Raw genomic sequence first — 19,166 nt, 5'->3', positions numbered from 1 at the left:
CAGGAGGGTTAATAATTTTGACTTCAACTGTACCTCGTCGTACCTACTTTTTAAATATTGCTTTATTGTTTCTGTGTAGAAGTGGGACAGTTGTTCTGTTTGCTTTGACAGATGGATCGATTCAGTCGGTACTAATCTGGCAAGTGTGGGAAGCCTTTCAGCAAGGTCTTCCTGTAGATCAGACAGTAGAGCGCACGGTGCTAGCAACATCAAGGTCACGGGGTCAATTCCCAGGGAAAGCAAGAACTGACAAGATATCAACTCTCGCTTTTGGAAAATCGTCTGCCAAATGTGCAAATGTGGAAGTGAGCATCACTGTCACCTACTTACTCTGAAGGGCACAGTCCTTGAAATGGGAAATCTGTGGGGAGCGAGGAAATGGTGTCTCATAATGTGGTACACTTGGAGCAATGAAAAACTGCATTTTGTTTTATTTGTTCAGTGATCATTCATACGCTTTTCTTTTTCCTAAATGCTAAATATTGCCTTTGGAGTTTGCATCAACACACAAATCACACAGAAAGGACTCTTAACCGGATTCTGGAACCATCCTTTGCTGGACTCGAATCCAGGGGTCTGTTCTTCATACCTTGCTTAAATGATCTAAGATGAATTGGCAGATCCTGGATCTTTTAATCTTGATATATATATAAAGACTTTAAAAATAAAGATTTTAGACTATATATATATATATATATATATATATATATATATATATATATATATATATATATATATATATATATAGTCTAAAATCTTTATTGCAACTTGTTATGATCACCATCAATCTAGTGGCTGCAGATCGCTGATAAACAAGCCGGTATATGGACTACAAGTTTCAGTCATGCACCGTTCACACACACCTGTTCCTCATTCGGCAGATTACATACACTCACGGCTAGGAGTTGATTGAACTAATTACAAGGGCTATTTATACAGCACACACTGTTATACTGTCATTGTGAACATTATGTTCACAACATATACATACATACCCACACATATATATATAACCTTTATGTGTTTTTTTATTCTGTTAAACACAAAACAAGATAGTTTAAAGAAAAAACAAATACTATGGAAGTCAATGGTTACAGGCTTCCAACATTTTCCCAAATATCTTCTTTTGTGTTCACGAGCTGCATTTAAATAAACAAATTAAGTTGAACATTGCTAAATTTAGTGTGTTTGTTTAAATTCAGCCCATATCAATTGTTTGCAACCACTTACCTTTAAAAAAAATGTAAATCCATTTATGTATTTCTTCTCTTCAGCTTATTTCCTTATTTCGAAGCACCTGAAGGAAACCCACGCCAACACAGGGAGAACATGCAAACTACACACAAAAATGCCAACTGGTCCAGCCAGGACTCAAACTAGCAATCTTGCTGTGAGGAAACAGTGCTAACCACTGAGCCACCGTGCCACCGCATAGTAAATTCAATGATTTTTTTTTCCAGTGCAGGCTGATAGCTTATAGAATCATGTGCTACATAACCAATCATTAGATTAGAGCACCTTGCTTTATATCAGTTCTCTTGGTGGTTTTGATCACCGAATCCCCTCAAACACGCTGCTGTTGCATTCTGCATCTAAATCAACTTCTGTCCAGCAAGTTCAGCACAACTAGTGCATGTTAAATATCCCCTCATCACCTTTTATTGTGTCTTTTCATCTTCTGACTACTGACAGTGGGATGAAATGTGTTTGACGAGGTTATGCTCTTCCCCATCAGTCATTCCGCAGATCTAGTAGCACTGTAACTGATGAAACTCTGAATTTGTCAGTGACTTTGCTACTACAAATGTGATTTGAGTTATGTCCAAGAGTCGAGAAAGAGCAGTGCTCAATCCTGATTCACTTAGCAGCCCTGGGATTTGTTTTTAGCCGTTTAGCCACCTAGCTTTAAACAATTTTAAAGGGGTAGTTCAAAACTTACAATGCATTGGTAACACTTTAGTTTCGGTCACAATTCACGTCTACTAGCATAATAAACTACCGATTAGCTGTTTCTTAATAGTTAGTGAGGCAGAAGTTGGTTTTAGGTTTTGGGTAGGATTAGGGATACAGAATATGATCATACTTTATAAGTGCTAATGAATAGTTAATATCTTAATCAAAGGCAGGTAATAAGCCAGTAGTTAACAGCATGAATTGTGACCTAAAGTGTCATCAGTTCATTTACACTTCCTGAGGGTTTTAAAGATGTACGTGACATTTCTTCAGTAGAACATTGAAGAAGATTTGGCAACATTTTACTTGAAGAGCTGTTCATTACACTGTTATAACACCTTTATAATCATGTTTTAATTAGAAGGAGATTTTATGTACGTTTATGACTACTGTCATTAAGTGAAATAAGCAAAGTTATACCATTGTTTTTTAATTAAAGATGACTTTCGTTGTTTTAGATTTCTTTATTATGACAACTTGATAACATGGCAGCATGGTGTCTCAGTGGTTAGAACTGTCGCCTCATTACAAGAAGGTCGCTGGTTCAAGTTCAGGCTGGGTCAGTTGGCATTTCTGTGTGGAGTTTGCATGTTGTCTTTAATCCAGTTATGGGCCACTTCAGGACCGTCATTCTTTGCGGTACTTGGGCCAAGGGAAAACTTATTGTGTGGCCCGGAGCTGGGCCAGATAACATTTGCTATGTGGGTATAGGGGAATTGGGTGAGCTAAATTGTCCGTAGTATATGTGTGTGAATGAGAGTGTATGGATGTTTCCCAGTGATGGGTTGCAGCTGGAAGGGCATCAGCTGCGTAAAACATATGCTGAATAAGATGGCGGTTCATTCCACTGTGGCAACCCCTGATTAATAATTGGGCTAAGCCGAAAAGAAAATGAATGAATGGTTTTGCGATATCTGATATTTGTCGTATTAAGGGTTTACTATTAAGACTTAATAAAATGAGTCAGGCAGCATTTATATGATTAATTCAATTAAAGGTAGTTGTTATGACACAAGTCAGCATTAGATATCAGATGTTTTGATGGTTTTTTGTTTTCCATTCCACAAATGCACTTCCTAGTATGAGTTCATATTGAGAATGTATTAATTCATAGGTAAAGGTCACTAGTTATGTGTCCGTCTCCCTGTTTTTTAAGTGTATGTTGAAGTATCACATCAAAAGTAATGGATTTATTGCTCTCTTGAGGTGGATTTTAAGGCAGTTTTTTGCATGCGCAAATGTTATGCAAAGAGTTTATGGCAACACATTTGCAGAATAAATTTTGATGTAGCGAGCTTTAAACCAATGTAGCTAATTGGCTGTTTCTGCAGACTTCTGCTGACTTTCCGGTTGCTCGATTTTTACAGTAGGCTACCACAAGTCAGCCACTCAAACAATATGATGAAAACACATGGAATCAGCATTTGGCTTTGTTTCAGAAAAGATTTGCTTGTTATTTATGGAATAAAATCGCTGTCATAAATATTTTGTGCGTAAATAAAATTCACGCATCTGTAATTATAAAAACATAGAGGAAAACGGAACGTACTAGTAATTTTAAGAGGGTACAATTCGATGTACTTTAAACGTCTTGTTATAGTTAAACACCGGTTACTGATTCACTGAGAATTTCAGCGCTCACTGCCTGTAACGTTAACTTATATTATGCTCTCTAAACTCAGCCCGTTCTTAAATTTGATTCTGTAAAATGTCCAAGAAACACAGCAAAAATGGACCTCATTAGGTTTCAACCTTTATTACGGCTCATGATGGACATTTCTCAAGAGGGAATAAAAAAATCTTACCTGAGATGGTGTGTGGGAGCTCGAGTGCCCAGCAAGCGCACCGTTGTGATCGATGGCTCTCGCTTGTTTATTAATGCCTGTGACAGCGGTGACGTAATTTTGTCAGTGGAGTATTGTTTTTTGATTCGTACTCAAAGTCAGGTTGTCATGTCCATGGTGAAACTGTATTTCGTGTTTGTAAAGTACACCCATCGTAAATTTATCAGTCATATACAATCAGAAAATGTTGTATCTGTGTCTGTTCTAATTGCAGGTTTTGGAATTGTACCCTCGTAAAATTATGAGTACGTTCCGTTTTCCTTTACATTTTTATAATTGAGATGCGTGGATTTTATTTACGCATGAAATATTTATGTCAGCGATTTTATTCCATACTTATTAGAATGAAAATCTGACATGCAGACAGGTGAAATGCACACACACACACACATGCATGCATGCATACACATTTTTGTGATTTATGAGGACGCTCCACACTGTAAAAAAAATGTTATGACAACAAGTCAAGACAGGGTGGCGTGGTGGCGCCTCACAGCAAGAACTGCAAGAAGGTCAATGATCCGAGCCTCGGCTGGGTCAGTTGGCATTTCTGTGTAGAGTTTGCATGTTATCCTCGTGTTGGCGTGGGTTTCGAATTCTCCAAGTACAAAGACATGCGGTATAGGTGAATTGGGTAAGCGAAATTGTCCATAGTGTATGTGTGTGAATGGGAGTGTATGGATGTTTCCCAGTGATGGGTTGCAGCTGGAAGGGCATCTGTGTGTAAATATGCTGGATAAGTTGGCGGTTCGTTCCGCTGCGGCGACCACAGATTAATAAAGGGACTAAGCCGAAAAGAAATTGTATGAAAAAGTCAAGACAACAGTTATTCTTTTTTTATGTTTCTGTAACTTACTGATTAATTAATTAATTTTCCTTCGGTTTACCTTAATTTTATCAGAGGTTGCCACAGCAGAATAAACCGCCAACTACTCTGGCATATGTTTTACATGGCGAATGCCCTTCCAGCCGCAACTCAGTACTGGGAAACACTCATTCACACACATACGCTTCGGCCAATTATAGTTAATCCAATTCACCTATAGCGCATGTGTTTTGATTGTGGGGGGAAATGGAGCACCCGAAGGAAACACAGGCCAACACGGGGAGAACATGCAAACTCCACACAGAAATGCCAACTGGCCTGGCTTGGGACTCAGCGACTCAGAAACCAGCGACCTTCTTGCTGTGAGGTGACAGTGCTAACCACTGAGCCACCATGCCACCCTGCACACAAATCACCATCGGCTAACCCATGACTTTTAGCTATTATAGCTCGTTTTTAGAAGGACAAAAACATGAACTTAAAAGCTATTACATTTACATCTCTGAAAGCCACTTTGGCGTTCGACTCTGAGCAGTCGCACATTTGGCACGGCTCTTATCTCTGGGCGCTCGACCAAAAGCACGACTCTTATTGGTTGCCCAATTTTCTTGGAGCACAATGAAAAGTGTGAACACAGCTTTTCATTAACAAGTCTGTCAAATTGATGGCCTGTGTCTTGTAACGTGTTGTCAGAACACACAGGAAGTCAAAGCAGAGTTAAACAAAGGAGAACATATGATGGGGAATTTAATTCAATCCATCTTTATCTCTATAGCTCTTTTACAATGTAGATTGTGTCAAAGCAGCTTAAGTTTTGGTAGATTGAATCTGTGTCAGTCCAGTTTTCAGAGGTGAAGTTCAGTTCAGTTCTGTTCAGTGTGGTTTAATTTTCACTGCTGAACGTCCAATCACTGAAGAGCTGGGGCTGACGTGATCATCATGGGAGCGTCAGCCAATGAAATTAGTCAGCAATCGGCTACTGTCTGAGCTGGAGTATTTGCATACAGAGATCTGATTGGCTTACGCTTCCGTCGAGGCTTGAGAATTTGAGAAAGTTCCAACTTCTGCAGCGAACAACATCTCGGAAGCGGATGGATCCACAATGCAGTTCAGCAAGGCCTGACCTCACCCATTCAAAGTGAATAGAAAGCGTTGAAGCTGACGCCCCGTGTGATTGGGGCGTTCCTGTCCTAATTAAATCAATAAAAATCAAGGCATGATCATATTTTATGGTCAAATAAGCACTAGAGGCCTTTGCCTTTCATATTGTCACGATCACCAGCGATCGTAACTCCCTAGATCGCTGGTTTGCACATAAGAACTACAAATCTGCTTGTAAATGGACTACATATTCAGTCATGCCACACACACACTCACACCTGCTCCAAGTCTCCACTGATTACACTCACACCAGCTGAGGATCGTCAAAGACTGATTACAAACACCATTTAAGCAGCACACACACTCATTGACATTGCCGAGTCTTGTTATCTGTAAAGTGACAATTCAACGCGTTTCCTTAGTCTTGTTTCTCCGTGTGTTTACCCTAGCCTTGTTCCTAGTTCTCCCTGTCTGCCGCCTGCCTTCCGACCTCTCGCCTGATACTTTTGACTACGATTCTGGACTGCCTTTATACATCTGTTTGCACCTGTGTTGACCATTGCTTGCCTGACTTTGATTAAACCTGCAAGTGGATCCAAAATTCAGTTATCTCTGTCACTCCCCGTGTTACACATATAAGCCACTTCTGATAACAAATCAGAAGCAGAATCAGTTTTATTGCCAAGTGTGCTTCACACACACAAGGAATTAGTTTTGGCTACAGAAGCTTCCAGTGTACATAAAGTGACAACACAAAATAAATATGAAAAAAAAAAAAAAATAATAATAAAAAATGATAACATTAAACAGATGCGGTTAGTGAAGAAACCTGGATGTTGAGTTGTATGTACAGATTGTTATAAATATACAGGTTGTAAGGTACTGTGTACAAGTGCGAATGTAGAAAGTATTGCATTGTATATTGATATAAGGTGCAATGTACAAGTGCGTATGATAAAGTATTGCACATATTTATTGCACAGTAGGGGAATATTTAACTGTTCATAAGGTAGACAGCCTGAGGAAAGAAACTTTTCCTGTGTCTGGCTGTTTTTGTGCTCGGTGCTCTGAAGCGCCGACCAGACGGTAACAGTTCGAACAGGTAGTGTGCTGGGTGTGAGGCGTCCAGAGTGATTTTGCGAGCCCTTTTACTCACTCTGGAAGAGTACAGTTTTTGAAGTGTAGGAAGGGTTGTGCCAGTGATTCGTTCAGCAGTCCGGACTATTCGCTGTAGTCTATGGAGGTCGGGTTTGGCAGCTGAGCCGAACCAGACAGTGATTGAAGTGCAGAGGATGGATTGGATGACAGCTGAGTAGAACTGTACGAGTAACTCCTGTGGCAGGTTGAACTTCCTCAGCTGACGAAGGAAGTACAGTCTCTGCTGGGCTTTCTTCACAATAGAGTCTATATGAATGTCCCACTTCAGATCCTGAGAGATGGTGGTGCCCAGGAACCTGAATGACTCTACTGCAGCCACAGTGCTGTTCATGATGGTGAGTGGGGGGAGTGCAGGGAGGTTTCTCCTGAAGTCCACTATCATCTCCACTGTTTTTAGCGTGTTCAGCTCCAGGTTGTTGTATCTGCACCATAACTCCAGCCGCTCCACCTCCTGTCTGTATGCAGACTCGTCACCGTTCTGGATGAGTTATTATAACTAAATGAGTTATTATTTGTGTTCTTAACTTGAAATGGCAACAAGACTTCTGTCAGGTACTGTAAGAGTAGATTTGATGCCATGGTGGAAACATACCATAAGTCTCAGGGTGGCTTTTAATAGAGATTACTATGGTCCACTCAAAACACTCAGTACAGCATCACATAGTAAAAATTTGAACAGTGGCTCATTTTAAAAATGCCAAAAATGTAGTTTTAAATAAAACTACAAGTTGTCAAGTATGACTGGGGGAACGCAACAGAAAAAGCCTTGATTTCTTTGTGCTGCAGAAAAAGTAACTGTGTCTAGCTTTCATTCACATGACAGCAGCGATGAGGTATTTCTTATCACATGCTGCCAGTGAAGTCCCACCCCCTCTCTTAATCACCCATTCTCATTGTACGTCTGAACCTGGAACAGTGATAAGAGGCTCGAGACAAGAGGATGTGGATCCCTCAACACAGCAGTGGCTTTTCTTAGCGTAAACAGACAATGAAGCAGATGACGTGCACATTTGGAATCTCTTTTACTGTCTCCCTATTAGCACATGGGGGTCGGTTATATAATACAATGATCAATACATGACTTATGGCGCACACAATTACTGTACCGCTTGCCTTTTCCACAGTGCTAATTAGTCTTCTTTTAATCCCTTCACCCATCGACCTTCCACCTTCCTTCTTTTTTTGTTCTCATTTATAAAAACTAGTGATTAATGTGTGAACTCCAGACAAAGAGGTTTAAATAGAAATCAATCATGAGTGATGGAGCTGGCAAGTTAGTCTATGAGAGATCGAGATATTTAACCCTATATGAAGACTTTATCCTATTTACATATAACTTTTGAAGACCCCTAAATGGTCAGAATTATCTACTACATGATTCCTGTTGTTTGATTAATAGTTTGGACTTTGTAAAGTCAAGTAGAAGGTCTTGTATGGTGTCTGCATAATTATTAGTCATTCATTTTTCTTTAGCTTAGTCCCTTATTCATCAGGGGTCGCCACAGTGGAATGAACCGCCAATTATTTTGGCATATGTTTTACAAAGCAGATGACTTTCCAGCTGCAACCCAGTACTGGGAAACACCCATACATCTTGCATTCTCACACACACACACACACGTTTGTTTTTGTGAAAAGTGGGTACATTACATAGGTTTCCGTTCATTTTATACTGTCCAAACCGTATATTGTATTACCCTAACCCCACCCTACCCCTAAACCCAACCATCACAGGAGACTGTGTACAGCTATACCCTGATTAAACTCATCCTGTGGGATTTATAAGCCTTTTGAGAAAAGGGGTTGTCACCAATGTCCTCATATTTCACCTCCTTTTTGTAATACCTGTGTCATACCTATGTCATTATACAGATTTGAGTCCTGACATGTCACAAAATCATGTATACACACACACACACACACAAACACACACGCACGCACGCACGCTCAATCGCTCCGGCCAATTTAGTTTATTTAATCCACTGAGCCACTGTGCAGCCCATAATTATTATGCAAGTTTATAGTCTTATAATGTTTCCCAAGGACTTTTACCAGTTCTAAACTTTATTAATTTTAACAACTACTATTAATTTTAATATTAATAATGTATGTATGGCTATGAACAGGGTTAGAATGCAAAAAAGCTTTTTAAAATTGTGATTATTATACACATATAAGATAAAAAATGGCCTAAAAACAAGGTTTAACTCAGATTGAAAGGTCAGCAATGCACACGAGCAGGATTCAATCTGGAAAATGCTGAAATAAGATCTTAATGCAGTTTTTTTTTCTTCTACAGATTCAGTGAGTGTTTGTCCCTGTACCATAGGAAAAAAAAAAAAAAAAAACAACATGAATTTTGTATAATCTTTGTAATTTTGGTAAACTAATTTTGTCTTGATTGTGACTTGACTTCAGCTCTATAGTGACATTTGATATTATTCTTTTATTATTATCTACATATGTATAAAATGTTATTTTTGTCATATTATATGAGCCCTTATAAATTCCCGATGTGTCAAGTATAATAGTCAGCTATAAACACATTGAATGTTTTTATTTGTATTCTTTTATTGTGTTTGGTCAATATTTAATAATAGAAAATAAACAAACAAATGAATTAAACAATGGAAAAATGAATGAATGAAAAATGGATGAATGAATAATTAATTAACTAATTAATTAATAAAATGAAAAAAAAAATCGATGGATGGATGAATTAATAAAATAAAAAAATAAATGGATGGATGGATGGTTAAATGGACGAATGAATGAAAATAATGAATGAATGAATTTAATGAAAAAATATTGAATAAATGAATGGAAAAATGAATTAATGATTTAATAAAAATGAAAGATAAATAAAAAAAATGAATAAATTAAAGAATGAATGAAAAAATGAAGGAATGGATGGACAACATAATGAATGAATTAATAAAAATATTAACGAATGACAAAATGAATTATTGAAAGAATAAATAAAAAAAAGTATGCAAGAATAAATAAAAAATGAATGAATGAATATATGAATTAAAAAAAGAAAGAACGGATAAATAAAGAAATGAAAAAGTGAATTAATAAAATTATGAATAAATTAATGAATGGAAACACGAATGAATGATTTAATAAAAAAATAACAAATTAATAAAATGAATGAAGGAATGAATTAAAAATGAATCAATTAATTAATTAAGGAATGACTAAATGAATACAAATATTGAATGAATGAAAAAAATGAAAGAATTAATTGATTAAAAAAGAATGAATAAATAAAAATGAATACATGAATTAATGAAAAATGAATCGAGTAATTGATCAAAAAATAAATGGATGAACAAATAAAATGTTTGAATGGATGGAAAAAGGAATGAAATGATTAATAAAAAAGAATGAATTGTTAAAGAATGAATGAATGAATGAATGAATGAAAAAATGAATGAATAAATGAAAAAATGAATGAATTAATAAAAAAATTTATGAATGAATGGATGAATGAATGAATGAATGAATGAATGAATGAATGAATGAATGAAAAAAATAATGAAAAAAATGAATAAATGAATAAAAAAAACTAATCAATTAATTAAATAAAAAATGAATGAATGATCGAATGAAAAAGGAATGAATAAACAAACAAATAAAATACCTTGCTAAAATGCAACTTTTACCACCTGTACTGTTTGAAAACCTCTGTTACTGTATGATTCTGTCTACAGGTGTGAGCAGTTCCTCCAGAGGATACTGATCTGCTCTTGATTAAAACTTTATTGTTCCTTGAGGGGTAATTCAGTAGAAAGGAAGCTTTCTTACTCAGCAGTGTTTTAGCCTTTAGAGAGAAACACTATTGGACTTCATATCAGCAACAGGCTTAAGAGATATTAAGCTTCACAATAATTTCCTGCACCAAATGTTGCTATAGTTTGTGAAATAAATATGTTGTATTATAGTATATGTAACCAGTAAACATACTAAACTGGGGTTATTCTTATATCTAACATATACAGGTGTTGTTACAGATGAACAGTGTTACTGATGCTCTATCTATCTGTATTTGTTTTTCTCTGATGATGAAGGTCAGCAGTGTGAACACGTCTGTGAGCCGCAAGCGTGAGCACCGTGTCCTTCTGATGGTCATCACTATGGTGGTTTTCTATCTGCTGTGCTGGCTCCCCTACGGCATTATGGCTCTGCTGGCCACTTTTGGAGCTCCAGGACTCGTGACGGCGGAGGCCAGCATAGTGCCCTCCATTTTAGCCAAATCCAGCACGGTCATCAATCCCGTCATCTACATCTTCATGAATAAACAGGTGAGCATGTGGAAAGGTTTAGCTGCATTTTATGAATGTGAAATGACCTTATGCATTGTTACTGTGGATATGATTAGTCATTTCCATAGTGTTATATCATGTTATAGTTGTTGTGTTTAAAGGTGCCATATGATGAAAATCTGGAAACACCTAAAAAAAAAGAATGAATGGATGAATGAAAAAATGAATGCATGGATGAACAAATAAATGAACAAATGGATAAATGAATGGATGAATGAATAAAACATTAAATGAAAGAAATAGCCAATGAACGAATGAACGAATGAATGAATGAATGAATGAATGAATGAATGAATGAAAAAAATAATAGGTGTATGAATGAATGAAGGAATGAATGATTGAAAAAATGAACGAATTAATGAGTTGATTAAATATGAATGAATGGATGAATAAATGAATGAATGAATGAATGTAAACAATAATTAATAAATGCATAAATGAAAAAATTTATGAAAAAATATATACATGAATGAATGAATGAATGAATGAATGAATGAAAAAAAATTATGAATAATTAAATAGATTAATGAATGAATGGATGAAAAGAATGAATGAATGAGTGGATGGATGAATGAAAAATGAATGAATGGATGAATAAATGAATGAATGAAACATTAAATGAAAGCAATAGTTCATTAATGCATGAATAAAAAATGAACAAATTAATGAATTGATTAAAAATGAGTGAATAAATGAATAAAAATAACAATTAATGAATGTATGAATGAAAAATGAACAATGGATTGAATGGATGAATGAATGAAAAAATGAATGAATGAATGAAAAATGAACAAATTTATAACTTAATTTTAAAAAGAATGAATGAATGGATAAAAAAGAATTAATATATGAAAAAAGAATAATTTGACAAATATGAAAATGAAAAAAAATGAAAGAATGAATGAATGGATAGATGGATGAAAAAATAAATTAATGGATGGATGAAAAAATGAATGAATGAATGACAAAAAGAACAAATTAATGAATAATTAAAAATAGATTAATGAATGAATGGATGGAAAAGATTGAATGAAGGGAGAAGTGAAAAATTAATGAATGAATGAAAAAATGAATGAATGGATAAATAAATGAATGAATGAAACATTCAATGAGAGCAATAGTTGATGAATGCATGAATAAAAATTAACAAATTATTTAATTGATTAAAAATAAATGAATGAAAACAATAATTAATGAATGCATGAATGAAAATATGAACAAATGAATAAATGGATAAATGAATGAAAAAATGAATGAATGAATGAATGAATGAATGAATGAAAAATGAACAAATAAAAAAATATATTTAAAAAAGAATTAATAAATGCATGGATGAAAAATAATAATGAAAATGAATGAGAACAAATGAACAAATGAGTGAATAACCAAATAAAAGAATGAATGAATGAATGAATGAAAAAAGACCAAATTTATGAATAATTTAATAAAGATTATAGGATGAATGGATGAAAAATGAATGAATGAAAAAATTAACGAATGGTTGAATAAATGAATGAATGGATGAATGGCTGAATGAATGAAAAAAATTATGAATGAATGAATGAATGAATGAATGAAATAATGCATGGATATAAAATAATAAATGAATGAATGAATAAACAAAAGAATGAATAAATGAAAAAAAAATGAATGAATGAAAAAATAAAGGAATTAATGATTTAATTTAAAAATGAATAAATGGGTCTAAAAAAGAATGAATGAACAAGTGAATAAATGAAAAGAAAATTTATGAACAAAAAAATGAATAAATGAATGGAGTTTAAAGATGTCATAAACTGAAAATATGCCATAGTTGAATAGTAAGAGTTCAGTGCATGATGAATCAATTCAATTCAATTCAATTCACCTTTATTTGTATAGCGCTTATACAATGTAGATTGTGTCAAAGCAGCTTCACATAAAAGGTCATAGTAAATAGGAACAGTGTAGTTCAGTTTGTAGTGTTTAAGTTCAGTTCAGTTGAATCATACAACACCGGCTGAAAAAGTGACATTTTTCACATGAAAATTAAACCAAAACTAATGTTGAAAATTAAAATACTGGCTCAGGTATTTTTGTCAAACTTTTGTGTGTGCACGTTCCACGTGGACCACTTCAAAACGGACTGAAACTTCAGATTTTTAGCTTCCTGCCATGAAGAAAAGCTCCCTCGAAGCTGAGTCTGCTCATTGAAGTTATCCGAGTCTCCAGAAAGTGGGTGCCAGGGATGTTGTGGTCCAATCCATCCACGCTGTCAGCCTGATAAAAGTGATTCGACTGGTTTACTTGCGTACTCTCGTGTGAAACAATCCAATTCATTGTGCTTGTTGTGCCATCCGTCAATCTGTCAGCGGTGCAGTGTGGCACCCATGAAGAGGGTAAATAGCACTGTGCCCTCCACATGTGCCTCGGGACCAACTATTTATACAAGCAAATCAAGCTTCTGCCAACCTAGGAGACGGTAGACTATGTTAACACTCCACTAACTCAATAAAGCTGACTCTGTTTGGCTCCGAGAGGTGGTTTGTAGGGCGAGAGTTTTTTTTTCTTCTTCTCGTCGAGTGCGCCATTGGGTTGTCTCATTGCAGGAAAGCAGATCTCTCTGGAATAAGATGGAATGCCATGCAAAGGTCATAGACGGCCTGTCAGCTCTGCAGTCTGAAAAACCACATCAGTGAGATGCTTAACTTCCTCTAAATCCCAGATATGTTTCACTCTTGGCACCAGACTCTGCTTTGATTGATGGGGCTTGTCATTTGTCCTGTCTAATGTTGTCTGTGAAGCGAAGAGCACAACAAGCAGTTACGCACTCCACGTAGCTTCAGAAGGGAACGCTGGTGCATCCCTGTTTAAATATCAGCCTCTTTTGAGAGATTCCTTCCATCCAGTCTCTTGTGTAGCCACGGAAACTTACTATAAGGTATTTTCAGCTTGTGTAAACTCCATGTGAACCGTCACATCTGAAATAGTTTGGAAAGCAAGAAATACCAAGCCTCAGCATAAAATACATAGCCTCATAATCTAATGTTTACAGTATTTATAAAAAAATGAAATAAAATAATAAATACATAAATAAATAAATAAATATATATATATATATATATATATATATATATATATATATATATATATATATATATATATATATATATATATATATATATATATATATATATATATATATACACACACATATATACATATGACATATACATATATATATATATATATATATATATATATATATATATATATATATATATATATATTGTATATATATATATATATATATATAACACACACACACACACACATATACATATATATATATATACATACATATATATATATATATATATATATATATATATATATATATATATATATATATATATATATATATATATATATATATGTGTGTACATATATATATAAAGTACATAGAGATTTTGGAGCACAATATGCTGCGTTCTTTTCCAGGGACACCCATGCATATTTCAACAAGACAATGCAAAACCACATACTGCACATGTTACAAAGTCTTGGCTGCAGAGGAAGAGGATACAGGTACTTAACTGGCCTGTCTGCAGTCCTGACCTGTCTCCAATAAAGAATGTGTGGCACATTTTAAAGTGCAAAATGCGACAATGAAGACTCCATACTGTTGCCCACCTTAAGACTTGTTTGCTGGAAGAATGGGACAAAATTACACCTGAAACACTTCATCACTTGGGGTCTTCAGTGCCTAATTGTCTTTTAAGTGTTGAAATGGCGAAATAGCAACATTACAAAGTGGTAAATGTTCTAACTTTTTGAAATGTGTTATAAGAACCAATTTTTTTATTATTTAAAAATAAAATAATCTTGAGGAACACACCAAATAATGTACAAATACTAGTGAAATTCAATTTTAAAATCACTTCTTTCTTTTTTATTTGCGTTTTCCCTACTGTCGGGTTGTAGATTTCATTTGACAGTCAAATTTAGCCTTGTTTTGTTTATTCATTTTAGCCATCTTTGTTTAGATGTTGATTAAACACAAAATTGCTTGGTGGGAAGCCAGGTCGGATTTGTCAACTCTAAACCTCTAGAAACTTTCTAAATCTCAACTCTAGTTTGTTCTGCTAACTTCATTCAACAGGCTACAGTAGATTCACTGCCTCCTAGTGTTCACTTCACACTACACTACAGCAAAAATGTGTGTTTTTGCACTTCTCTAGAAGTGTAGCCAGTGTCACGTATTTGTTGTCTTGTTGAAGGAACATGTTGTTTCTAAGTGGCTGGACTTAAGGTATCTGTCCACTGGCACAGATTGGTGAGATTGATAGCAAAGCAGTGAGAGCGCAAACATTTTCCAATGCCAAGCAGAAGGCAATTGCTTTTCATTCGAGAACAGCCATGTCTGTGGTGATAGCGTTTCTGGTGGATTTAGTGATTAAATCATGATCCCACTGCTACAGAATACTGTTTTCAGTCCTGAATACACTTACGTCCAGGGATGCACTTGATACTGTAAGGGTCCATCTATTAGTCCTATGACGGAACTAACAGTATGGGTGAAGGTTAAATGCGTGTAAGCCTTTTCAGCACATGTTAAATGAAATGTTTACTTGTTAAAATTTATTCTAATTTGTTTCCAGCTCCAAATTTAATCTGATTCCAATTTATAATGATTTAAATTTAGATTCATCCAATTAAAGCCGATCACCTTATAGGTTGTGATTTGATCTAGTTTAGGATCGATTAACCTAATGTTTAACCTAAGTTAATGGTTCATCGTTTATCCGAAGTTGCTTAGAGTCAGTATACTGGCCAGTTTCATCTGCTCACGGACAGATCCTCACCAGTTCTGGTTCTTAGATAGAGGATATAACTGTATACTAATTTCCTTTAAGTAATGTTAGGCCGCACCATGCTTGCTCATACATAAAGACAGTTTGATTTAGCAACTAGATTATATCATATCAAGTCAGTGATTGTCAGAAATCAACAGGTCTCTAACACTGTGCCTATGCTCCATCCATTGAGCCTGAATGTATGACTAATCCTGGTCGTAGGCTGCAGAAACATCAGCCTAAACAATCTACTAGATTTAAAGGATTTCAGGAGATATTAGAGTTCAACAAGAATTTATTTGTTAGGTAAACATTTTCCGTTACAATTCACATAATTAAACAAAATAAGCCAATTCAGATTGTAAAACAATCAATCAATTAATTACCCAAAGAAACATTTATGAGTTAGAGATTAATACCTGACTGTGTAGAAATACATTGCAGCATATAAGTCATGATGCAGAGCTCAGAGACTTATACACTGCAACAGGGTATCCTGGCTACAGAATCCCACAGACATTTCGCCTAAATACTCAAATCATCATACATTCAATACAATAAAAGCTTGACCAAAAACCTGGCCTGGTCATTAGTTGATGTGAAGACCATTTTCCCTGGAGTGGAGCATCTGGCAAAGATCTTATCAAAGTTGAAACCCAAATTAACTGATATAAGGGAGATTGAAAAATATTACAGTGAAATTAGAACCACTTTACTAATCACACAGAGACATTTAAAATGACACCAAACATGAATATAAAGCCACAAGATACACCATATTAAAAACTTGCTCTGGTGGAGAAGGTAATGTCGAGGGCAGAGAGGGGGGCTCAGGATGCATGATCGAGACAACCTGAACAACTGGTTTTCTAGCTGATTCTCTTCTCAGATTAGAAAGTTTATTGTTTTAGTGCCTGACCATTATCGTGTTCTTGTCTCGTGTGGAGATCCATAACAGTCCTCAGAGTTTAATATTATGGAGAGATATAGCCAAAGATACATTTATGAGTTAGAGATTAATACCTGACTGTGTAGAAATACATTGCAGCAAATAAGTCATGATGCAGAGCTCAGAGACTTATACACTGCAACGGGGTATCCTGGCTACAGAATCCCACAGACACTTCTGCACCTCTCTCCTAAATACTCAAATCATCATAAATTCAATACAATAAAAGCTTCACCAGAAACCTTGCCTGGTCATGAGTTGATGCGAAAGATCGTTTTCCCTGGAGTGGAGTATCTGGCAAAGATCTTATCAAAGTTGAAACCCAAATTAACTGATATAAGGGAGATTGAAAAATATTACAGTGAAATTAGAACCACTTTACTCATCACACAGAGACATTTAAAATGACACCAAACATGAATATAGAGCCACAAGATACACCATCTTAAAAACTTAGACATTCTATGTGGAGCTGCTCTGGTGGAGAAGGCAATGTCGAGGGCAGAGAGGGGGGGCTCAGGATGCATGATCGAGACAACCTGAACAACTGGTTTTCTAGCTGATCTTCTTCTCAGATTAGAAAGTTTATTGTTTTGGTGCCTGACCATTATCGTGTTCTTGTCTCGTGTGGAGTTCCATAACAGTCCTCAGAGTTTTATATTATGGAGAGATATAGCCATCCTTACAATACTTATAGTGGAAACTCACATACTCAATTAAAATGATCTGATACCAAAAACTGATACTGCAAAGTGTGTGTACAGACTAGGAAACACAGACAACAGTACAAACAGAATGGAGATATCAAAGAACCTAAGTGGAGAGAGAGAGAAAGAGAGAGAGAGAGAGAGAGTGGGGGGGCATACTTTTACATTTGGTATCATAAATAAGTATATCACTTGTTTGGTATAGAATTTAGATTTGATTCACACAGGAAATGTTGCATCCCACACACCAGAAACGCCACTGATTACTGAACGACAAATTAATTAGAATGAAATGTAAATATATTTAAATGGGTTTAAGCATCTAAAATGTACTGCATGTTCACTGGGTTATTGCGCATTGATCTGTTTAAGTCCACGTCATATTCACTACACCATTTGCCAAATTATTACGTGACTAACAGTAAGACTAAATTCAATTAAATATGCAGATTTTAATTTTCGAAGGAGGAGTCTTTTTGTGTCTTTTTATATCTAGTATTAATCTCAAGGTGAGGGCAATCAGGTGAGACACAGGGCAACTATTTAGTGCCACTTTATTAGGTACATCTACCCCATTGCAAATTTCTAATCAGCCAATGGAAGCAACTCAATGCATTTAGGCATGTAGACATGGTCAAGATGATCTGCTGCAGCTCAGACCGAGCATCAGAATGGAGAAGAAAGGTGATTTAAGTGATTTTGAACATGGCATGGTTGTTGGTGCTAGATGGGCGGGTCTGAGTATTTTAGAAACTGCTGATCTACTGGGATTTTCATGCACAACAATCTCTAGGGTGTACAGAGAATGGTCTGAAAAAGAGAACATATCCAGTGAGCGTCAGTTCTGTGGGTGCAAATGTCTTGATGCCAGAGGTCAGAGGAGAATGGCCAGACTGGTTCAAGCTGATTGAAAGGCAACAGTAACTCAAATAACCACTCGTTAATGAGGTCTGCAGAAGAGCATCTCTGAACACACAACACATCCAACCTTGAGGCAGATGGGCTACAGCAGCAGAAGACCACACCGGGTGCCACTCCTGTCAGCTAAGAACAGAAAACTGAGGCTACAATTCATACAGGCTCACCAAAACTGGACAATAGAAGATTGGAGAAACGTTGCCTGGTCTGATGAGTCTCGATTTCTTCTGCGACATTCAGATGGTCGGGTCAGAATTTGGGGTAATACTTTATTTTGATGGTCTATTTAAGTGTTTTTGAGTGTTCTATTTGAGTAGACTGTCTGCTTAATATCTGTTGATACTGCTCCTTCAACAGACATTTACTGACTATAAGAATCTTTGCAAGTAATAATAATAATAAGTTTTATTTATAGTGCGCTTTTCTCAGACCCAAAGTGCTAACATGCATACAAGGCAAACAAAGCAGAACAATAGAAACATTAAAAAAAGACTACAGTAAAATATGAACGATTCAATTCAATTGGATGATAAAATTAACAAAAATA

The 19,166-nt window shown here is 35.7% G+C and overlaps 1 protein-coding gene across 1 annotated transcript in view; it reads left to right on the top strand.

Annotated features, from left to right (window-relative positions):
* tmtopsa (teleost multiple tissue opsin a) overlaps window positions 1–19,166 on the top strand; it is an 89,688-nt gene that overhangs the window by 51,715 nt on the left and 18,807 nt on the right. The window contains exon 3 of the mRNA XM_056464662.1: window positions 10,899–11,189. Coding sequence (XP_056320637.1) covers window positions 10,899–11,189 — 291 coding nt within the window. The remainder of the gene's footprint in view (window positions 1–10,898; window positions 11,190–19,166) is intronic.

Source organism: Danio aesculapii, chromosome 2, assembly GCF_903798145.1.
Source record: "Danio aesculapii chromosome 2, fDanAes4.1, whole genome shotgun sequence".
NCBI classification, from domain to species: domain Eukaryota; kingdom Metazoa; phylum Chordata; class Actinopteri; order Cypriniformes; family Danionidae; genus Danio; species Danio aesculapii.
The sequence above is the reverse complement of the archived record's forward strand: the minus strand, read 5'-3'. Positions and strand labels throughout refer to the sequence as shown.